Source organism: Chiloscyllium plagiosum, unplaced genomic scaffold, assembly GCF_037043375.1.
Source record: "Chiloscyllium plagiosum isolate Xiang-an unplaced genomic scaffold, Cpla_swu_hap1 HiC_scaffold_3, whole genome shotgun sequence".
Taxonomy (NCBI): domain Eukaryota; kingdom Metazoa; phylum Chordata; class Chondrichthyes; order Orectolobiformes; family Hemiscylliidae; genus Chiloscyllium; species Chiloscyllium plagiosum.
The window spans coordinates 110790119-110815925 of NW_028270141.1; the positions used below are offsets into that span (position 1 = coordinate 110790119).

Genomic DNA, 25807 nt, shown 5'->3' on the forward strand with positions numbered 1-25807 from the left:
TTTAAATGGTAGTGAGACGGCCCTCTTGAATTTCAGACACAGCTGCTAAGAGTGTAGATTTAGAAAATAATCCTCAAGTATTAATATAGGACACTCGTAGTAAACTGTCGATGGAATTTCTTTCTGACTAAATCAAGTAAACAGTGAGAATGAAACATATACTCAATTTAGGCACCACATGAATTTAAATGGCTCAAATCCAGCTGTTAGGTTAAGTTATTATCCACCAGTGGGATAATAACTTTGAGTAGTTTTTGTCAGTGCAGATTCTATGGGGCAAAGGGCCTCTTTTGTACCGTATGATTCTATGAATCAAGGCACCCTGCCACATCTTTGAACACCCGTGTTTTTGTCCCTTGATTTAATATCTGTGATTGGCAGTAACCTGAGCAGAACAAGTGTGGAGATAGATAATTACCCAATTAGCATTAATTTGCTTTATTGCAAGTGTTGTAGTTTGAATAATGTTGATATTATAAAGCTTTATTCCCTGTGTTGAGATGTACTGGCAGAGGTCAGTTTATTTGTTATCAATCGTGAAGATGACAGAGTCTGTTGATGTTGAGGACAGGTTCTAAAACAAGTCAATAAAGAAAGATGGTGGTTGGTTCTATTTGTCCAATGTTGATAATCACAAAGGACAGTGACTAAATCAATCATCATAATTTATCATACAGTGGAAATCAGTCATGAATGTTTTCTCATTCTGTAAGCACAAAAGATGTCAGGGAAAATCAGATTTACAACTCTTGGCAAATGTTGCTTCAATCCTGGAATTCACAAAACTGAACAACATAATGTTAACTGCAGGTAATCAGGCGATGGCAGCAAGCTGACTGAAGACGAGCTACTCATCAAAGGTCCTGTCAAAACTGATTGGTTGTGAATAGGACCTGTTCAAGTACCACATCACAGACTCATTCAGAAAGAGAAGCAGATGGCAGGCAGGTAGTATAGTGGCAATGTCAACGGACTATGAATCCAGAGGCTCAGGCTAATGGCCTGCAGGTACAGCTTCAAAATCCCAACTCAGTTAACATATTTGGAATTAGTATCAGTAATATTGGCCATGAAATATTGCCAACTGTCTTAAAATCCCATCCGGCTCATTCCTTAATGTCCTTTAGGGAAGGAATTTTTCTGTCGTTACCTGGTCTGGCTTCCAGACTCACTATCATGGACTGACTCTCAGCTGCTGTCTGAAATGGCCAGTTCAGGAGAGATCAGGAGAGATCAGGAGTGGGAAGAAAGGACTGGCCTTGCTAACAATGGCCACATCCTGTGAAAGAATAAAGAGAAAAAGTGGAAACAGATAGCATTTAAAGGGATGACGAACACTTGAGTATGTAATTGGCTGAAAGAGATGGGACACAGAGCTGAATGACAAACAAATGTTTTTATGACAGAGAGAAGTTTGTGGTTGGGGAGACAGTTATCCAGTGATCAGTATGAGAATAATTGCTTTTATCAATGACATAAATGTGGAAACATGGCGTACAATTTTAAATATTACGGGAGATCCAAGAACTGACAACGTGGGAATCGTAACCGGGATATGATCAAACTTCAGGGGACATGGATAGATTGATGAAATGGACAGATACATGGCAGAAATAACTCAATGCACTAAGTGTGAAGCAATGTACTATGAGAGAAGCAAAATTTAGAATTGTATGATCTGAATGGTGCCGTTTTAAGATGGTGCAAAAACTGGGGGAATGCATGCTACTAAATCCTTGGAGATGGCAAGGCAAATTGATAAGGCAGTTGAGAAAGCCAATTAGATACTTTATTTTGTAAACAGGGACACTGAATACATATATAAGGAAATTACAAACATACATCACCGTTGGTCAGCTGGAGTATCATCTACAATTCTGGGCACCTACACTTCAGGATAGTTTTCAAAGTCTCCGAAAGAGTTGAGTGTAGGTTCACTACGATTATATCATGGATAAAGAATTTCAGTAGTGTGCAGAGATTAAAGGAACTGTTTTCCTTAGACCAGAGGAGATTAATGGAAACCTTAAAGGGATATTTAAAACTATGAAGAAATCTAATCGAACAAGAGAGGAAAAAATGTTTCCTTTGACAAATGGGTCTGTAAACAAAATCATGAATTTCAAGTCATTGGCAATAGAGGGGAAACAAAGATAAATGTTTTCACACAGAGCATTTGCAATGGATTTATTATCAAGGGAATTGAGAAATATCTGCCTTACGGCTGTTAAAGAGCTGGAATAGGCCTCCTTCTGTATTGTAAGATTCTGTGAGTCTAGGCAAATCACCATCCAGTTCAAAGCCTTGAACACCCAACAATGGCATCAAGCAGGAACCTCTTTTGTTTTTATTTAGGGGACTTATACTGTTTCCCTTATTAAAATTGCACGCTTTAATATAACCTCAATACTCAAGTTTATCTTAACATTAGTTTGTATCCAACATTATTGATGCAATTATTGTGCTTTACAGAAACCCAGAAGTTTAGAAGTTTAAAGCTCACCATTGCATACTGTGAGGATTGATTTATTGAGTATATAGCTTAATTTACAGCCAGTACTCAAAAAATGGCTTAAAAATTTGTTGCTAGGATTGGAGGGTTTGAGCTATAGGGAGAGGCTGAACAGGCTAGAGCTATTTTCCCCGGAACGTCGGAGGCTGAGGGGTGACATTAGAGAGGTTTATATAAACATGAGTGACACCCTACATGAGTAGGGTGAATTGCTAAGGTCTTGTCCCCAGAGTAGGGAGTCCAAAACTAGAGGACACAGGTTTGAGGTGAGAGGGGAAAGATTTAAAAGGGACAACTTTTTCATACAGTGGGTGGAATGAATTGCTAGAGGAAGTAACATTAAAAGGTTCCAAATGATAACAGCTTGACACAATAGGATTGTAATTTCTCTCTGGGTTCCGGCTCCTTTTTGCAACTCAGAGGAATCCAGAGACAAAAACTCTAAACAGCATTGGGTAGTTGTTCAGACAAACTCAGTTTAAATGTGAAATAAATGTCAGCTGGAATAATTGCATTTAAATCAATTGTTTCCTGTTGTTTTCTCAAGGGATTTGAAAATCGAAAACTTTCTCCTTGATGAAAATAATAACATCAAAATTGTTGGTAAGTGTAACAAAAGTAATAATTAGAAACTAATTGTACCAAGTGTGCGCTTGAAAGATGTTGTTTAACTGGAAATCTCTTCTAGTTAAGGATTTAGAAGGATGTTGCCAGGGTTGAAGGGTTTGAGTTATAGGGTGAGGCTGAACAGGCTGGGGCTGTTTTCCCTGGAGCGTCAGAGGCTGAGGAGTGACCTTATAGAGGTTTATAAAATCATGAGAGGCATGGAGAAGGTGAGTAGTCAAGATCTTTTACCCCGGGTAGGGAGTCCAAAACTACGGGCATTGGTTTAGGATGAGACGGGAAAGATTTAAAAGAGCCGTAATGGGCACATTTTTCACACAGAAGGTTGTGTGTGTATGGAATGAGCTGCCAGAGGAAGTGGTGGAGGCTGGTACAATTACAACATTAAAAGTCACCTGGATGGGTAGATGAATAGGAAGAGTTCAGAGGGATATAAGACAAATGCTGGTAAATGAGACTAGATTAATTTAGGTTATCCAGTCAGCATGGACAAATTCGACCGAATGCTCTATTTCCATGCTGTACATTTCTATGACTCCATGACTCTGATTAGAAATCAAATATTCCTTCTGGTTGCAGTCACATTAATATAGTTGAATAAGGATTCAATCCAAAGACAATGTGGCATTAAGCAATGCATAAAATGTACACTATCATCTCAGCTGCCTATTGAATACTATATCCAATTGATTTTAATAGAAATAATAATCAGGAGAGATGTTCAACCATTGCCAGTTCACATCTGGTGGAGTACAAACCATACCCAATCAATCTGTGCTTGCAGAACATTGTGTTAAACCGTAGATGTGATTAGCCAACACTTATTGAACAATCCCAAGCTTTGCCCAAAAATCACACTAACATACAATTTGAGACTATTAGTTGGGTATGAAATGTGGCTCATTTATTCTTTGCTAGAAGCTACATGTACAGAGGATTAATGTACAGAGGATTCTGAGAAGGTTTGACAGGATAGATGCTCCAAAGATATTTCTCCTCATGGTGGCATTGAGAACTTGGGGACACTGTTTAGAAAAAAAATGTTTTTCCCAGTTATTAAACCAAAGAGAATCTTCTTCTCTCAGAGAATCAATAGTATTTGGAATTCCCAAGCCCAGAGACTGTGTCAATGAACATATTCAAGCTAAGTTTCATTTTTTATCTGTAAGGAAGTTAAAGGTTATAGGGGACAAACAGACAGACAGGAAACTGGACCTGAGGACATAAATACATTAGTCATGATCTCATTGAATGGCGGACTAAGCTTGTGGGCTACTTCTGCTTTGCTTCTTATGTTTCTTTTGTCTTTTAATCAAATGAATGGAAGTCATTATGCTGTTCATGTGTCATTCAGGGGTGTACTGCGGTTGGTAACAAAAACAGTTATAGATTACTCCGGCTCATTTACTGTTTTCAATCTCCCACCTAAACTAAGGTCTTGCATAATGTAAATTAGAGAGTGGAACAAATTGCTTGTAAAGATTGACACTGATAGATGCCTGGTACCTGTAGAACTGAACTTTAGCAAAACAACCTTCCAACATTTAAGATAGAAGGGGGATCAAAATGGTCATGAGGTACTGAATGAACACCTATTGAAGTCTGAGCTAACTTGTTTTGTATTCATTGCCTGTTTTGTTTATTTCTCAATGTAGATTTTGGGCTGAGTAACACCCTGAAGAATGACAGCCAGGAGTTGTTGAACACACAGTGTGGGAGTCCTGCCTACGCTGCTCCAGAGCTGCTTGCCCATCAGAAGTATGGTCCCAAAGTGGATGTCTGGTCAATGTAAGGATTGCATCATGTGCATCAGATAAAAATTAAATTTATATTGAATGGGAATGTCTATACATATCTATATATGTGCTTATTGCAATTAATACAATTTAATATATCTAGTTGTTCAAAAAACTTGTACAGATTTATGGAATTGCACTTTCAAAGGGATTGAAAATCAAAAGCTGGGCTGAGTATTAGGTCCCACCAGCCATTAGGCGGCTATTTAAAATCCTTAATGATCAGTCAGTAAAAGACCAAGGAGCCACCTCACTGTCCAGTCAGAGCCATTGGGCAAGCTCCTAATGCTGGGGCCAATGGAAGGTTCTCCACAATCTTCAATGATTGGTAACCCCATCGGAGGTAGAAGCTGCTGGCCTGAACAAGACATCTACAAGGATGAAAGTATTTGTCTCTCTGGATCTGCAAATGTTTTCCTTTAAATAATTATCCATTTCTTTTTGGAAAGCCACAATTGAATGTATCTCCACCACAGTCTCTGACTGTGAGTAAAAACATTTTTTCTCCATTTCCCACTGGATGTTTTGTCAATCACCTTAAAATAGTACAGGCAGAAGTAGGTACTGCAGATGCTGGAGATTAGAGTCAAGATTAGAGTGGTGCTGGAAAAGCACAGCAGGTCAGGTAACATCCGAGGAGCAGGAAAAATCGACATTTCAGGCAAAAGCCCTTCATCAGGAATAGAAAATAGTACACTCTGGTTCTCGACCGTTCCACCATTAAGCACAATGTGTCCTTATTTACTTTGTCCAGATTTCTCATAATTTTGAACTACATTGATCAAATCTCTTCTCTATTTGCTCAAACATTCCACACTTCACTAAGTCTCAGAAATATTTTCTGCACACTCTCCAATGTCTTCCTAAACAGTGGTTCTCAGAATTGGACACAATACTCCTGATGAAAACAAACCGGTGGATTATCAATGTTCATGATTATGCCCTTGCTTTTATACCCTATACCTTCTGAGATCTCTAATCCTGATTCGTTCCTGATCCATTCCTCCAGCCCTTCTGTGTGCTCTTGAAATTGCTGTTTTATCTCCTCATAGTTCACTATACTTCCACATTGTTTGTTATCTGAAAATGTTTAAATTGTATCCAGCGATTCCTCTAAATGCTGAAGCATGTACAAAGGCAGTAAGACCTACACAACGTCCAGGCTTGGGCTCATAAGAGGTAGGGAACTTTTATAATATACAAGCTCTTAGCTCGCCTGAGGTCTGGTGGCCCTCAGGCTGAATCACCACCAGTCACTTCTCTCTGATAAGAGAGCAGCCCCTATGGTCTGGTAAGACTATGGTGACACAGCAAGTACCATGAGAAGCATTTGGTCAAAAGTTGGAATTCTGAAGTCAGTAACTCATCTCCTGACTGCTGTGAGCCTGCCCACCATCAACAAGGCCTAAGTTAGCTATGTACTGGTATAAACGCAAAATGCTGCAGACGCTAGAAATCTGAAATAAAAACAGGAAGTGCTGCAAGAACTGAGCAGGTCTGACAGCATCTGTGAAGAGAGAAACAGAATTAGGACTTCTGATACAACAGTTCTTCCACATCTCCAACAACACCCAAGAAACTCAACACTGTCCTGGACAAAGTAGTCAGCATGTATCTAAGATTCACTCCATCCACCACTGAAGGACGGTGACAGCAATGGATGTACCATCTTCAAGATACATAGCAATAACTCACCAAGGATCCTCAGACAGCACCTTCCAAACTCGTGACCTCTATCTCCTGGATGGGCAAGGCAACATATACTTAAAAACACCATTACCTCAAGGTCTCCTCCAGGTTATGTACCATCTTGAATTGGAACTAATTGCCATTCCTTCATATGCGCTTCACATGTGATTCAGAATCCTAGAACTCCCTCCCTAACAACATTGTGTATGCGCTGACACCAAATAGACTACAATGGTACAAGAAGTCAGCTCACCACCACTGACTCAGAACAATTGGTGATAGGTAATAAATGCTCGCCTTGCCAGCAAAGCCCACATCCCACAAATGAATTTAAAAAACATCTAATTTTAAGGCATTAATACTGATTAAGAAAAGCCAAGTTTCTACCATCGATCATTGGAGAACCTCATTATAAAATTTCTTCAATTCAGGAACTAAACATTTGCCACTTCCCTCTGTTTTCCTTTCATTCCCTTCAGTCCGTGCTGCCACTGTCTCTTTTATTCATGTGCTAAAACTTTGCTTCAGGCTTGTTATGCAGCACTTGAGAATGGCTCTCAACCTCTTTGTTGTCTCTTCACAAACCTGTATCACATTAGATCACCACAATTTTCCTTTTTAACAAATCTGTGGAGTTTTCCGTAATTAATCCACATTTGTCCGAGTGAAAGATCATTTTGTCCAGGTTGTTTGACATTGCAGACCTGATCTTTTCCAGCTGTCTGCACGGGTAAACAAAAGGAGTAGGTATTTGAGCAGAGTCCAACCCAGCCAAGAAGGAAAGCACTGGTCTCAGGTTCACGTTTGTGACTCACTTTTTATACCAAAGAAGAAACAGCAATTCTTCAGTTTGGACAGAACATACCCATTGTGTTCAAAACTTTCCTCACATTTCCAGTTGAAATTTATGGCAATATGGTGAAATTCAAAGAATCTTAAAGAACATATTCTGAATGCTTTGAAGCAAGATGAGATTTTGAAGGTCATTTGCCGTTCCTGATCACTGAACTGACTTACCCCCTATGAAGAAACAAAAAAAAAATTGACTCATGGAGTTTATTTGTACGGTGACTGCAAATGTGTTGTGTCTTAAAGGAAAAGTATCCTATGCAATCTCTCTGAAGTTTAGGCATAATACAACAAAGCAGGTTATAGTTATGTACCAATTTCTCCTGTTCCCAAGCTAGTCAGAGAAGAGGTTGAGAAGGAGTAACCTCAAACTGGCAATGAGGAATTGAACCCATGCTGTTGGCATTAAACTCCTCTGCAAGCTAACAATTCAGCCAACTGAGCTAAACTGATTCCCTCATGATACTTAATAAGATTAAAAATAGAACTAGGAATTGATCAAACAGCCTCTTGAACCTTCCTTTCAATTCATTCATTCCATAGCAGAACAATTACATCTATTTTTCTTTCCTGCCCAATCCTTATATTTCTTAATTCTGTTACGGATAAAAATAAAGTGTTGAAATTATTCGTTGACTCAGCACCACATTTCTGCCCAAATTTACAACAGTCTGAGTGAAGGAGGTTATCCTCATCTCCATCCTCAGTGACTGCCTCCTTAATCAGAGATTGTCATTTCATGGCATAAGGCTCCAGGATCCACTCTAGGGATTGAACACAAAAATGAAGGCTGGCAATCCAGTGCAGTACTGAGGTAGTGTTGAAATTTCTTAATCAGTGGAACACTGCTGTTTATGAGAGTGTGCTGTATGCAAATAGGCTTCTGTGTAGCATATATTACAGCAGTGACATTGTAGCAGAGTGGGGAGGTAAGAGCCTAATGATATTAGTACTAGACTATTAATCCAGAGACCCAGGTAATGTCCGAGGAATCTGGATTTGAATTCTGCCATGGCAGATGGTGAAATTTGAATACAATAATCTGGAATTAGGACTCTAATGATGATCATGAGTACAGTGTCGATTGTCAGGAAAATCCAACTGGAGTTCAGCCCTTTAGGGAAGGAAACTGCCATCCTTATCTGCTATGGTCTGCGTGTGACTTCAGACCCATGGTAAAGTGGTTGACTCTTAATTGGCCTCTGTTGTCCCAGCCAGCAACACTCACATCCCATGAATGAACAAAATCAAATTAATTGGCTGTGAGGCATTTTAAAGCATCCAGTCATCATGATAGGTGTTCTAAAAATGTTATAATGGAAAGAGGAAGCATTGTGAGAATATCAATCAGTTAGAAATTCAAAGGCTAAGACTAATGTGCCAGAGCCACGGGTTCAAATCCCACTATAGCAGCTGGTGGAATTCAAATTCACATAGTAATAAAATGTGGAATTAAAAGCTAATCTGAATAATGGTGCCATAAAGCTATCAGTGATTGTTGAAAAACCCATTTTATTCAATATTAAGGAAGGAAATCTGCTGTCCTTACCTGGTATGGCCTCTATATAATGAGACCCACGGTAATAATATTGACTTTTAATTGTCCTTTAAAACAAACAATAAGATACTCAGTTCAAGAGCAGTTAAGTATGGACAACAAATCCTAGTAATGCCCAGATTTCATGAAAAAGAATGAAATAAAAGCTGTGGCCTTGGTAATTAATGATGCATTTAATATAAATACAGTTTGCTTCTTTTCACGTTTCCACTTCTGGATCTCCCCAACCTAAATTCATTGAGATAGTTATTTGTAAACCTTCTCTTATCCCTTTGTCAAAATTGCTCTCAAAGCTCTGCCACCTGGAGAAGTTTACATTCCTAATGGGGAGCCATATTCAACAGGAGAGCAGAACACCAAACCAATTGGGATACTGATGTGTTCATTGTGGAGCTCTCACATGTTAAAATACAATCAATAATCCAAATAAACATGAGGGACACAAATCAGATACATTGACATCCAAGCTCCACTCCATGACCTAGCCTCACACTGAGCAAGGTTCCCCAACAAGATGGCAGGTGACTAAATATTACTCTTTGCTGGTATAGTCTTAAAAATGATGACTCTGTAAGATTTGCAGACCTCTGTGTCTGCTGTCTCTACTTGAAAGATTGAGTACATTCAGAAAGTCTTGAAAGTGGCAAAACTAACCATTTTATTAAAGACAAATGTCAAAGCTATATTTTATAACTGGGAACACCACAACCGATAAGTTTTTCGCCAAGCCAAACATGATCATGACTTGGAACACTATCGCTATTCCTTCACTGCCAATCGGTCAAATTCCTGAAAATCACCCCCTAACAACACTGTGGGACATCACCACATCCAAGAATTGCAAGGGTTCGAGAGGCTCACAAGCACGTTCTCCAGGGTAATTAGGGATGGGTAATAAATGCAGACCCTACCAGCAACACTAACATCCCCAGGAATAAATAAATACTGGCCCTGCCAGGAACACCCACATCCCGAGGAATAAATAAATAATGACCCTGCCAGTAACACCCACGTTCCCAGGAATAATAAAAACTGACCCTGCCAGCAGCACACACATCCACAGGAATAAATAAATACTGAGCTGCCAGTAACACCCACATCCCCAGGAATAAATAAATGCTGGCCCATTCCAGTAACACCCACATCCCCAGGAATAAATAAATGCTGGCCCATTCCAGCAACACCCACATCCCCAGGAATAAATAAATACTGGCCCTGCCAGGAACACACACATCCCCAGGAATAAATAAATACAGACCCTATCAGTAAAACACACATCCTCAGGAACAAATAAGTACTGCCTCTGCCAGCAACACCCACATCTCCAGGAATAAGTAAATACTGACCCGGCCAGCAACACCCACATCCCCAGGATTAAATAAATAATGCCCCTGCCAGCAACATACACATCCCCAGGAATAAATAAATGCTGGCCCTGCCAGTAGCACCCACATCCCGAGGAATAAAAAAATAATGACCCTGCCAGTAACACCCACATCCCCAGGAATAAATAAATACTCGCCCTACCAGCAACACCCACATCCCAAGGAATAAATAAAAACTGGTCCTGCCAGTGACACCCACATCCCCAGGAATAAATAAAAACTGGTCCTGCCAGTGACACCCACATCCCCAGGAATAAATAAAAACTGGTCCTGCCAGTGACACCCACATCCCCAGGAATAAATAAATACTGGCCCTGCCAGTAACACAAACATCCCCAGGAATAAATAAATACTGGCCCTTCCATCCACACCCACATCCCCAGGAATAAATAAATACTGGCCCTTCCAGTGACACCCACATCCCCAGGAATAAATAAATACTGGCCCTGCCAGTAACACAAACATCCCCAGGAATAAATAAATACTGGCCCAGCCAGCAACACCCACATCCCCGGAATAAATAAATACTGAACCTGCCAGTAACACAAACATCCCTAGGAATAAATAAATACTGAACCTGCCAGTAACACAAACATCCCCAGGAATGAATAAATACTGGCCCTGCCAGTGACACCCACATCCCCAGGATTAAATAAATACTGGCCCTGCCAGTGACACCCACATTCCCAGGAATGAATAAATACTGGCCCTGCCAGTAACACCCACATCAAAGGAATGAAAAAATACTGGCCCTGCCAATAATACACACATCCCCAGGAATAAATAAATACTGGCCCAGCTAGCAACACCCACATCCCCGGAATAAATAAATACTGAACCTGCCAGTAATGCACACATCCCCAGGAATAAATAAATACTGACACCACCAGTGACACCCACATCCCTAGGAAAAAATAAATACTGGCCCTGCCAGCGACATTCACATCCCCAGGCATAAATAAATACTGGTGCTGCCAGACACATCCACATCCCCAGGAATAAATACATACAGGCCCTGCCAGTAACACACACATCCCAAGAAATAAATAAATGCTGGACTTGCCAGTAACACCCACATCCCAGGAATAAATAAATAAATACTGGCCCTGCCAGCAACACCCACATCCCCACAAATAAATAAATACTGGCCCTGCCAGTGACACCCACATCCCCAGGAATAAATAAATACTGGCCCTGACAGTAACACCCACATCCCCAGGAATAAATAAATACTGGCCCTGACAGTAACACCCACATCCCAGGAATAAATAAATACTGGCCCTGCCAGCAACACCCACATCCCCACAAATAAATAAATACTGGCCCTGACAGTAACACCCACATCCCCAGGAATAAATAAATACTGGCCCTGACAGTAACACCCACATCCCCAGGAATAAATAAATACTGGCCCTGACAGTAACACCCACATCCCAGGAATAAATAAATAAATACTGGCCCTGCCAGTGACACCCACATCCCCAGGAATAAATAAATACTGGCCCTGACAGTAACACCCACATCCCCAGGAATAAATAAATACTGGCCCTGACAGTAACACCCACATCCCCAGGAATAAATAAATACTGGCCCTGACAGTAACACCCACATCCCAGGAATAAATAAATAAATACTGGCCCTGCCAGCAACACCCACATCCCCACAAATAAATAAATACTGGCCCTGCCAGTGACACCCACATCCCCAGGAATAAATGAGTAGGGGCACTGCCAGCACCACCCACATCCCCAGGAATAAATAAATACTGGCCCTTCCAGCGACACCCACATCCCTAGGAATAAATAAATACTGACCCTGCCAGTAACACCCACATCCCCAGGAATAAATAAATACTGGCCTTGCCAGTGACACCCACATCCCTAGGAATAAATAAATACTGGCCCTTCCAGCGACACCCACATCCCTAGGAATAAATAAATACTGACCCTGCCAGTAACACCCACATCCCCAGGAATAAATAAATACTGGCCCTGCCAGTAACACACATATCCCAGGAATAAATAAATACTGGCCCTGCCAGTAACACCCACAACCCCAGGAATAAATAAATACTGGCCCTGACAGTAACACCCACATCCCCAGGAATAAATAAATACTGACCCTGCCAGTAACACCCGCATTCCCAGGAATAAATACATACTGGGCCAGCCAGCAACACCCACATCCCCAGGAAGAAATAAATACTGAACCTGCCAGTAATGCACACATCCCCAGGAATAAATAAATACTGGCCCTGCCAGGAACACACACATCCCCAGGAATAAATAAATACAGACCCTATCAGTAAAACACACATCCTCAGGAACAAATAAGTACTGCCTCTGCCAGCAACACCCACATCCCCAGGAATAAGTAAATACTGACCCTGCCAGCAACACCCACATCCCCAGGATTAAATAAATAATGCCCCTGCCAGCAACATACACATCCCCAGGAATAAATAAATACTGGACTTGCCAGCAACACCCACATCCCAAGGAATAAATAAAAACTGGTCCTGCCAGTGACACCCACATCCCCAGGAATAAATAAATACTGGCCCTGCCAGTAACACAAACATCCCCAGGAATAAATAAATACTGGCCCAGCCAGCAACACCCACATCCCCGGAATAAATAAATACTGGCCCTGCCAGTAACACAAACATCCCCAGGAATAAATAAATACTGGCCCTGCCAGTGACACCCACATCCCCAGGATTAAATAAATACTGGCCCTGCCAGTGACACCCACATTCCCAGGAATGAATAAATACTGGTCCTGCCAGTAACACCCACATCAAAGGAATGAAAAAATACTGGCCCTGCCAATAATACACACATCCCCAGGAATAAATAAATACTGGCCCAGCTAGCAACACCCACATCCCCGGAATAAATAAATACTGAACCTGCCAGTAATGCACACATCCCCAGGAATAAATAAATACTGACACCACCAGTGACACCCACATCCCTAGGAAAAAATAAATACTGACCCTGCCAGCGACATTCACATCCCCAGGCATAAATAAATACTGGTGCTGCCAGACACATCCACATCCCCAGGAATAAATACATACAGGCCCTGCCAGTAACACACACATCCCAAGAAATAAATAAATGCTGGACTTGCCAGTAACACCCACATCCCAGGAATAAATAAATAAATACTGGCCCTGCCAGCAACACCCACATCCCCACAAATAAATAAATGCAGGCCCTGCCAGTGACACCCACATTCCCAGGAATAAATAAATACTGACCCTGCCAGTGACACCCACATCCCCAGGAATAAATAAATACTGGCCCTGCCAGTAACACACACATCCCAGGAATAAATAAATACTGGCCCTGACAGTAACACCCACATCCCCAGGAATAAATAAATACTGGCCCTGCCAGTAACACCCGCATTCCCAGGAATAAATACATACTGGGCCAGCCAGCAACACCCACATCCCCAGGAAGAAATAAATACTGAACCTGCCAGTAATGCACACATCCCCAGGAATAAATAAATACTGATGCTACCAGTGACAACCACATCCCCAGGCATGAATAAATACTGGCCCTGCCAGAGACATCCACATCCCCAGGAATATTTAAATACTGGCCCTGCCAGTAACACACACATCTCCAGAAATAAATAAATACTGGCCCGGCCAGTAACACCCACATCCCCAGGCATAAATAAATACTGGCCCTGCCAGTAACACCCACAATCCCAGGAATAAATAAATACTTACCCTGCCAGTAACACACACATCCTCAGGAATAAATAAATACTGGCCCTGCCAGTAACACCCACAATCCCAGGAATAAATAAATACTTACCCTGCCAGTAACACCCACATCCCCATGAATAAATAAATACTGGCCCTGCCAGCATCACACACATCCCCAAGAATAAATAAATACTGATGCTACCAGTAACACTCATATCCCCAGGAATAAATCAATACTGACCCTGCCAGCAACACCCACATCCCAGGAATAAATATATACTGACCCTACCAGCAGCACCCACATCCCAGGAATAAATAAATACTGGCCCTGCCAGTAACACACACATCCCCATGAATAAATAAATACTGGGGCAGTCAGCACCACACACATCCCCAGGAATAAATAAATACTGCCCCTGCCAGCACCACACATCCCCAGGAATAAATAAATACTGGCCCTGCCAGTAACACACACATCCCAGGAATAAATAAATACTGGCCCTGCCAGCGACACCCACATCCACAGGAATAAATAAGTACTGGCACTGCCAGTAACACCCACATCCCAGGAATAAATACATACTGGCCCTGCCAGTAACATACACATCCCCAGGAATAAATAAATACTGACCCTGCCAGTGACACACACATCCGCAGGAATACATAAATACTTGCCCTGCCAGTAACACCCACATCCCAGGAATAAATAAATACTGGCCCGGCCAGTAACACCCACACCACCAGGAATAAATAAATACTGACCCTGCCAGCACCACACACATCCTAAGGAATAAATAAATAAATACTGGCCCTACTAGCACCACACACATCACCAGGAATAAATAAATACTGGCCCTGCCAGTGACACCCACATCCCCAGGGATAAATAAATACTGGCCCTGCCAGTGCCATTAACATCCCCAGGAATATATAAATACTGCCCCTGCCTGTAACACTCACGTCCGCAGAAACAAATAAATACTGGCCCTGCCAGTACCACTCACGTCCGCAGAAATAACTAAATACTGGTCCTGCCAGCAATACCCACATCCCCAGGAATAAATAAACACTGGCCCTGCCAGCAACTCCCACATGCCAAGGAATAAATAAATACTGGCACTGCCAGTAACGAACATATCCCCAGGAATAAATAAATACTGGCCCTGCCAGTAACACCCACACGACCAGGAATAAATAAATACTGACCCTTCCAGCAACACACACATCCCCAGGAATAAATAAATACTGACCCTGCCAGCAACACCCACACCCCAAGGATTAAATAAATACTCGCCCTGCCAGTAACACACACATCCCAGGAATAATAAATACTGACCCTGCCAGCAACACACACATCCCCAGGAATAAATAAATACGGGCCCTGCCAGTAACACCCACATTCCAGGAATAATAACAACTGACCCTGCCAGAGACATCCACATCCCCAGGAATAAATAAATATTGGCCCTGCCAGTAACACACACATCCCCATGAATAAATAAATATTGGCCCTGCCAGCACCACACACATCCTCAGGAATAAATAAATACTGGCCCTGACAGTAACACACACATCCCAGGAATAAATAAATACTGGCCCTTCCAGCGACGCCCACATCCCCAGGAATATATAAATACTGGCACTGCCAGCACCACACACATCCCCAGGAATAAATAAATACTGGCCCTGCCAGTAACACACACATCCCCAGGAATAAATAAATATTGGCCCTGCCAATAACACCCACATCCCCAGGAATAAATAAATATTGGCCCTGCCAGCACCACACACATCCCCAGGAATAAATAAATACTGGCCCTGACAGTAACACACACATCCCAGGAATAAATAAATACTGGCCCTTCCAGCGACGCCCACATCCCCAGGAATATATAAATACTGGCCCTGCCAGCACCACACACATACCCAGGAATAAATAAATACTGGCCCTGCCAGTAACACCCACATCCCCAGGAATAAATACATACTGGCCCTGCCATTAACACCCACATCCCCAGGAATAAATAAATATTGGCCCTGCCAATAACACCCACATCCCCAGGAATAAATAAATATTGGCCCTGCCATTAACACCCACATCCCCAGGAATAAATAAATACTGGCCCTGCCATTAACACCCACATCCCCAGGAATAAATAAATATTGGCCCTGCCAATAACACCCACATCCCCAGGAATAAATAAATATTGAACATGCCAGTAATACACACATCCCCAGGAATAAATAAATACTGACGCTACCAGTGACACCCACATCCCCAGAAATAAATAAATACTGACCATGCCAGTAACACACACATCCCCAGGAATAAATAAATACTGGCCCTGCCAGTGACACTCACATTCCCAGGAATAAATAAATACTGACCCTGCCAGTGACACCCACTTCCTCAGGAATAAATAAATACTGGCCTTGCCAGTAACACCCACATCCCCAGGAATAAATAAATACTGGCCCTGCCATTAACACCCACATCCCCAGGAATAAATAAATATTGAACATGCCAGTAATGCACACATCCCCAGGAATAAATAAATACTGGCCCCCCCAGTAACACCGACAAATCCCAATAAATAAATAAATATTGACCCTACCAGTGACACCCACATCCCCAAGAATAAATAAATGCTGACCCTGCCAGTAACGCACACATCACCAGGAAAAAATAAATACTGGCACTGCTAGTAACACCCAATTCCCAGGAATAAATAAATGCTGACCCTGCCAGTAACGCACACAGCCCCAAGAAAAAATAAATCCTGGCCCTGCCCGAGACACTAACATCCCCAGGAATAAATAAATACTGGCCCTGCCTGTAACACACCCATCCCCAGGAATATATAAATAGTGGCCCTGCCAGCAACACCCACATCCCCTGGAATAAATAAACACTGGCCCTGCCTGTAACACACACATCCCCTGGAATAAATAAACACTGGCCCTGCCAGTAACACACCCATCCCCAGGAATATATAAATAGTGGCCCTGCCAGCAACACCCACATCCCCTGGAATAAATAAACACTGGCCCTGCCAGTAACACACACATCCCCTGGAATAAATAAACACTGGCCCTGCCAGTAACACACCCATCCCCAGGAATATATAAATAGTGGCCCTGCCAGCAACACCCACATCCCCTGGAATAAATAAATACTGAGGAGAAAGTGAGGTCTGCAGATGCTGGAGATCAGAGCTGAAAATGTGTTGCTGGAAAAGCGCAGCAGGTCAGGCAGCATCCAGGGAACAGGTGAATCGATGTTTCGGGCATAAGCCCTTCCTGAAGAAGGGCTTATGCCCAAAACGTCGATTCTCCTGTTCCCTGGATGCTGCCTAACCTGCTGCGCTTTTCCAGCAACACATTTTCAGCTCTAAATAAATACTGGCCCTGCCAGTATCGCACACATCCCAGGAATGAATAAATACTGGCACTGCCAGTAACACTCACATCCCAGGAATAAATAAATACTGGCCTGGCCAGTGACAGAGCTGAAAATGTGTAAAAAGACTTAAATTTCCTATTGTTTTGCACTTTCTCTCTTTGTCTTTTCTGTCTTCTCTGCCGTTGCCCTTCTCCAGCTCCCTGACCTTCACTGCGTTTTGTGTGAATCGTAGCAGATACCCAGTGGAGTCTTTGACTGTGGAGTTACATTTTTGCCACTGAGGGTTAAAACTCTGCTCCATACAGAGCTGATTATCGGAAAGCAGAGCTCACATCCTGACTTCTGAGCTGATATCCAGCACAGTACTCATAAGCTATACATATGGGTGGCCCAATCTCTCTGGAATGGAGAATAGGTCATATGAGGATAGGTTGAGAGTGCTAGGCCTTTTCTCATTGGAACGGAGAAGGATGAGGGGTGACTTGATAGAGGTGTATAAGATGATCAGGGGAATAGATAGCGTAGACAATCAGAAACTTTTTCCCCGGGTACAACAGAGTGTTACAAGGGGACATAAATTTAAGGTGAAGGGTGGAAGGTATAGGGGGGATGTCAGGGGTAGGTTCTTTACCCAGAGAGTGGTGGGGACATGGAATGCGCTGCCTGTGGGAGTGGCAGAGTCAGAATCACTGGCGACCTTTAAGCGGCAGTTGGATAGGTACATGGATGGGTGCTTAAGCTAGGACAAATGTTCGGCACAACATCGTGGGCCGAAGGGCCTGTTCTGTGCTGTATTGTTCTATGTTCTATGTTCTCTGTTCTATTTCTATTCACATTATTCTCTAAGGATAGGGTGTGATTTTGCAGAAACAACAAATGGATATCTGATTTAAAGAAAGCTCCGCCCTGAGGTTACTCATGTAAGATGATGAGAAGGCAGATAACAAAGAAAATTTACAGCCCAAGAACAGGCCCTTCGGCCCTCCAAGCCTGTGCTGATCCAAATTCACTGTAACCTATCACCCAATTCCTAAGGATCTGTATCCCTCTGCTCCCCACCTACTCATGCATCTGTTCAGATGCATCTTAGATGAATCTACCATGCCTGCCTCTACTACCTCTGCGGGCAACACGATCCAAGCACCTACCACCCTCTGTGTAAAGTATCCCCCTTAACCTTTCTCCTGTCACCTTGAACGCATGACCTCTCGTTTTTGTGTGGCTGTTTCCAGTTTCTCCATATCCTATTCTTTTTGAAAAAAGCAGATCAAATCTTAAATGAAGGAGGGTAATAAAAGCTGGCCAAGACCCATCCAGGAATCAATGAGGACCCAAAACATTTACTAGGCTGTTTGCTCCACAGAAGCTACCAAAGTTAGTAAAATTTATCCCTGTGTTTCCAACTTCCAACATCAGTCTATATTTAATAAGAGAAAGAATTTCTTCTGCCTGATTTCTTCATGATCTTGATAGCATCGTAAATATTGTCAGTGATGTTTGCTGCTTTACTTCTCATCATTGTCTGAAAATATTGGTTATTTCTTTGGTAGTATTTAACAAGTAAGATTTTGTTATAGTTAACAAATAACATTTTGTTATTGGCCAATCCTTATGTGAGAAGCAACAAATAAGGTGCAGCTACGTTTGTGTGCTTTGATTGGACAGTACTTCTCACAGTACATGTGGTCTTGTCTTTACAGTGGGGTCAGTATGTTTGCGATGCTCACTGGCACATTACCATTCACCGTGGAGCCATTTAACATCAAGCAGCTGCACCAGAAGATGGTAAACGGAGAGATTAGTTCAATCCCACCAGAGATCTCCTCAGGTATCAAATGTGTCGAATGCCCGGAATGAAGCACTGTACAGTCATGTTTTCGCAGTGATTATCCATCACAACAAAATGGCTCTGGTGTATGTGTAGGTGAGACCCGTGATGCCCGCTGGCTGTGACAGGAAATACCACAGATGTTACTGTGTCAGGATGTGACTGTGTCACTGGTATCTCCAGGCTGGGTCCGAGAGGTTTCAAGGAACCTGAGGGTGATGAGGTGGCTGGGAGAAGGGAAGGGAAGGACGCTGGAGATGACTGCCCTTCCTGGTGCTACCTTGTCACCAACACTTCCTATGCACTGTGCCACATTGAGCAGGGAGGCCATGCTCGGAAGCTGAGTTGCTGGGTCTGTTGTCTCCACCACCTCCTGCCACCTCGTCCCCTCCCATCGCCACCTCCTCACTATCCATCGACAATAGGTGGAATGGAGCCACTGCTTAGGTGTCACTCCTGCAGCCTCCCTCCAAGCTTCGCAATCCAACTCCCATCCCTCCCGCTCAATGCAGGATAGGATTCAGGTTCCATTGCACCATTCCATCCCCCCAGGCCCACTCCCCGAATGCAGGATTCATCTTCTTTTGTACAACACACTTCCAGCTGCACCATCACCAAGACAGGTTCTTGTTTTCTGTCACTTCTGAATGATGCCATGTTCCCCTTTATGCGGGCAAGCCCTTTGTGGCACCAAAGGGTGCCGTTGGCACTACTCACAGCCTAATGTTACGCCAAAGGTGCATAAAGGCTCACTTACAAAGGACTGGATTTTCACAGCCCTGTGGTGGCTCAAAGGCGAGGGTAACTACATCACACTGGCTTCCTGGTGCATTCCTGCCACAAAAAACTTTCCCAGGAGGTGGATAGCCTGCCGAAACCACAGAGGCAGGCAGCAAGGTGAGATCATTAACGATACAATTAAGAGTGCTTTATAGTACTTGCCCCCATCATGCATGGAGATAACCATTACTAAAGCAGAGCCAGAAAAGTCCATCAGAACTGAAGGTTCCACACCTCAAAAGGGGAGCCATGGCCAGGAAAGGTAATCACTGCTGGGCAAATGTTGCACCAGGATAGGTTCTCTCTGCTCAGGAGCTGCAAATCCATCTGAACAGGTCAAGAGCATTGAGAAGCCTCCTGCCAGTGTGTACATGATATCAATTAGGAGTCTGACGTGGGAAGAGCACATCACCGGCCTCTCTGCTGACAAGTGTGGTGTCTGGATCTCTACTTAATCCTGATAACATGCGGCTCGTGCAAAATCCAACCCACACTTTCCAATGCTTATGCAAGTTCTTTGTTTAAGTGCCACCTCTCTCCTGTATATTGCTGGTACTTACTTCTCACCATATCTGAAGGCCTTGGATGAAGTGGTCAATGAGAAGCCTCAATAGTGAAATACTCAGCTGTGATCATTTTTTTTGCTGTCTTAGTTTACTGATTGATCACTGCTAATGGATGTGATCTGTTTGCTCTTACTGTTTAAGCTGGGGAACCTGAATAGGCACGATCTTTGACAAAGATCAGAGTGGTGCTGAAAAAGCACAGCAGGTCAGGCAGCATCCAAGCAGCAGGAAAAATCAATGTTTTGGGCAAACATCCAGCATCTGCAGTACCCACTTCTACCTACAATTTCTGACCACCCTGCCAAATTCGCCTAAACAAAAACAGAAAGCATTGTTGTCGGTAGTATCAAATATTTTCTCACTGTGAGCTGTGGTGTAATCACACTTCCTGTTCACTCTCTAAACTCTTTAATTTGAAAAAGAAAATTTAACATTTTATTTGAAAGACAATGCATTCATAGAGTCAAAGAGTCATAGAAATGTACAGAATGGAAACAGACCCTTCGGTCCAACCTGTCCATGCCGACCAGATATCCCAACCCAATCTAGTCCCACCTGCCAGCACCCGGCCCATTTCCCTCCAAAACCTTCCTATTCATATACCCATCTAATTGCCTTTTAAATGTTGCAATTGTACCAGCCTCCACGACTTCCTCTGGCAGCTCATTCCAAACACATACCACCCTCTGTATGAAAAAGTTGCCCCGTAGGTCTCTTTTATATCTTTCCTCTCTCACCTAAACCTTTGTCCTCTAGTTCTGGACTCCCCGACCCCAGGGAAGAGGCTTTGTCTATTTATCCTATCCATGACCCTCATGATTTTGTAAACCTCTGTAAGGTCACCCCTCAATCTCCGACACACCACGGAATGCAGCCCCAGCCTGTTCAGCCTCTCCCTATAGCTCAAGTCCTCCAACCCTGGCAACATCCTTGTAAATCTTTTCTGAACCCTTTCAAGTTTCACAACATCTTTCCGATAAGAAGGAGACCAGAATTCCATTCAGCAAGAGCACTGCAGTGTTCGCTAAGATAATGATCTCAATTCAGAATGAAGTTTGCGTCAGGAGCCAGGGTGCTATTTAAATAATGGAATTGAGATGTTATGTGGCTTGGGGTGGAACTTGGAGGTGGCATTCCTATCTACTGCCCTTGTCCTTCTAGATGGGAGAGGTTGTGGATTTGCAAGATTCAGTTGAAGGAGCCTTCATGACTTGTTGCAGTGCATCTTAGCTGCCACTATATATTGGTGATGAAGGGATTAAACATTAAAGATGGTGGATTGAGTTACAGTCAAGTGAGCTACGTTGTCCTGGCTGGTATCGAGCTTCTTGAGTGTGGTTGGAGTTGCTCTCATTCAGGCAAGTGAGGATTATTCCAGCACACTCTTGACTTGTGCTTCGTAGTTGGGAGACAGACTTTAGGCAGTCAGATGATTTGTAAGTTCATAAGATGTAGGAACAGAATTAGGCCATTCGGCCCATCGATCTGCTTTGCCATTTGATCATGGCTGATATGCTCCTCACCCCCATTTTCCTTCTCTCCATATCCCTTCAACTCATTACCAATTAAAAATCTGTCTAACTCCTCCTTCAATGTACTCACTGTCCCAGCATCCACCACACATTGGGGAAGTGGATTCTAGATTTGCAACCCTTTCTGAGAAGTAGATTCTCCTCAACTCTGGTTTAGATTTGTTACCCTTTATTCTAAGACTATGACCCGTCATCCTGGAAGCATCTGCACCATGTCTATTTTATCCACACCCTTTATCATCTTGAATACCTCAATTTGATCTCCCCTCATTCTTCTAAATTCTGGAGAATATAGGTCTAAACTGATCAATCTCTCTTCATACGACAAACCCCTCATCTCTGGGATCAATCTAGTGAACCTCCTATGAACTGCCTTCAATGTCACTATATCTTTCCTCAAATAAGGGGACCAAACTGTGCACAATACTCCAGGTATGGTCTCACCAATACATTGTATAGCTGCAACAACACGTCCTGACCCTTGTACTCTATTTCTTTAATTATAAGAGCCAACATTCTATTCACTCACTTCAGGATTCCGAGCCTCTGACTTGTGCTTGTTGCCATAGCATTTGTATTGCTAATTCAGCTCAGTTTCCAGTCAATGGTAATGTCCAGCTGATGACTTTAGTACACATTTACCCATAATTTTAAATATTTTTGGAGAGGGGTAAGCGTAAACTGTTTTCTGTCATGCTCAAAGGAAGATTAGGTATGACATATTTGTGGGCGGCACGGTGGCACAGTGGTTAGCACTGCTGTCTCACAGCGCCAGAGACCCGGCTTCAATTCCTGCCTCAGGCGACTGACTGTGTGGAGTTTGTACATTCTCCCCGTGTCTGCGTGGGTTTCCTCCGGGTGCTCCGGTTTCCTCCCACAGTCCAAAGATGTGCAGGTCAGGTGAATTGGCCATGCTAAATTGCCCATAGTGTTAGGTAAAGGGAAAATGTAGGGGTATGGGTGGGTTGCGCTTCGGCGGGTCGGTGTGGACTTGTTGGGCCGAAGGGCCTGTTTCCACACTGTAATCTAATCTAATCTAATGTCTCAGGCCTTCTTATTAAGCAAAAGCTATAAACAGGATGATTTTATCTACAAAACTACAAGCAAACAGGTCTTCTTTCCACCATGGTCTTGGAGTATAAATGAAGGCGGATACAAACAGGTGGAATTCTGATCATTATTTGTTGAAGACTTAGTGTTTTGGCTGAGACCTAGTGGAAGCCCTCAAGCTTTACCATAAACATGATGCATAGCCTCCATCTATTTGTCATATAGGTCACCCCGGGAATGTAGCTCATACCTCTGTGCTTTTCTCAACAGGGGCTATACACTTTATGCTTTCCTTGCTTGAGCCTGACCCAACCAAACGACCCACAGTCAGAGAAGCAATGGAAGAAAAGTGGTTAAATGAAGGCTTCATTCGAAGACCACTCCAATCGGTTGTTTACAAAAACAGGTACTTACAAAAAGTGAACTGTGGAACCTCTGAAACTTTGTAAAATAAATGTGTTACAAATAAGATTTTGAAAAATAAAACAGTCATGTCGCTTCAGGAAGGATTTTGTTCTCAAATCCAATCTGTTCATACGCTAAGCATCAAAGATGCATTTGGGATATATTGAGGCGTCAAAAAATATTTCAGCAAACAAACTCTTCCCAACTTCTTCAAAGTTAAAAATCACACAATACCAGGTCATAGTCCAACAAGGTTATTTGGAAATACAAGCTTTCGGACCACTGCTGCTTTGTCAGGTAGCTGGTGGGGCAGGAGCATCGGACAAAATTTATAGCAAAAGGTCAGTTTCATAAAACTGATGCGATGTATTGAACAAACCTAGATTGCTATTAAGTCTTGTATTTCTTCATTGTACTGTACTACTTCCAAATAACCTTTTGGACGGTTGTGTGATTTTTAACTTTGTCCACCCCAATGCAACACTAGCACCTCACAGCTTCAAGCTTTTCCATACTAAGTAAGTTCTAAGTGTCATTTCATTTTATGACAGATTTTCTATTGAAGATATGCAACATTGTAAGGTCAACTGTATCGCATTTAACTTACACCACTGGATGTTTCTAGAGCTGCATGTGAGGGGAGATGGAGGCACTGGGATAAAAGGGGAAAATGTTTGATTTTCATCCACAATTAGTGAGGAGGGGCAGCATATGTTGAAGCTGATGATGTTAAACATCCACCATCTTGAGATGGATTCCTTATTTCCATAGAAAAGTGTATTGGTTGCTATACTCCCATTCCCTCCCTGAAAGTCCACTTACATTCTTTACTTCATTTTTAAAGGGAAGATGCTTTTGGTGCTAAGGTCCAGTCTACAAAGATTAACTTTTTTAAAAAACAAGGAAACTTTAATGAAGCCCTTCAAGAGTACTTTAAACCCCTTAGTGTCCAGAAAATTGACTCCAATAATTTTGCACTAAAGCCATTGTTCTTAACCACTGAACTTATGTTGAACCTACATAACATCTCTTACAAGTATCTTATTGTGGTAATTTATTTTTCTTCGGAATCATATTATCACTTACTTTATTTCAACTAGTAAGAGCAGTAACTTACTGATAGAAAAATAGGACAAAATTATTTCAAAATTAGGAAAGAACTACCAGCATTTGATTTTATTTAACCTACAGATATTCAAGTATGTTTGGTATAATGCATGATTTACTGACATCCTGGCAATAACCTCATTGTGTGATAATGTCTTTATTTTCTAGACTGCGTTTGGATGAATTGAACTCAATGGTTTTAAACTTTATGGCTGAGAAAACAGGCTTTGGGCTTAAAGAGATTACTAACACATTGATCAATAACAGGCCATCCCCCAACATGGCAACTTATTATTTGTTACTGAAAAAACTGGCTCGATACCAAAAAGGAATAAAAAACAAAAAGGTACAAAATGTCGCTTACTTTTTTATTTTGCAGCTCTTTCTAGAATGTTAGATTAATCCTCTTTATTGAAAAATAGTGTCTGTTTCTTCTAATCTGTTTGTGATTTATTATCCAGAATTTTTGTTCTTTTCTTCACTGCATAGAAAATTGTGTCAAGAGTATGGAATTTATCAAATAAAACTCTATGCGTTGATCAGGCAGAAAACATTTCCCCCAGTAAAAGGCCAACACAGCAGGAACATTGATATTCCTTATCTCTTAGAAACATAGGAGAAATAGGCCACTTGGCCTATTGACCCAGCTCCACCGTTCAAGATGATCAAGGCTCATGCGCTACCTCAATGTCATATCCTGCTCTCTTCCAAATATCTTTTAACGCCTTTAGCTTCTAAAATTCTATTTCTTCCTTAAATATATTCAGCAACTTACCACCATAGTGGAGGTGGAGGTGTCCACAGGTTCGCCATCTTCTAAGTGAAGAAATTTCTCCTTTACTTCTCCTTTACTATGGTTTCCTATTGCTGACTTGAGACCATAGCCCATTGTTCTGGAAGCCCTAGCCAGGAGAAACAATATTCCTGCATCCTGCCTACCTCTTCGTTTTAGAAGGTCTTTACTGCTTATTTGAGGTCGAGACACGCCAGGTCTGG

The 25807-nt window shown here is 42.3% G+C and overlaps 1 protein-coding gene across 1 annotated transcript in view; it reads left to right on the top strand.

Moving 5' to 3' along the window:
* The window catches only part of LOC122548671 (hormonally up-regulated neu tumor-associated kinase homolog A), a 43881-nt gene that overhangs the window by 8304 nt on the left and 9770 nt on the right, over nt 1-25807 (top strand). The window contains exons 3-7 of the mRNA XM_043687501.2: nt 3060-3115; nt 4792-4924; nt 19244-19371; nt 23570-23705; nt 24980-25157. Coding sequence (XP_043543436.2) covers nt 3060-3115; nt 4792-4924; nt 19244-19371; nt 23570-23705; nt 24980-25157 — 631 coding nt within the window. The remainder of the gene's footprint in view (nt 1-3059; nt 3116-4791; nt 4925-19243; nt 19372-23569; nt 23706-24979; nt 25158-25807) is intronic.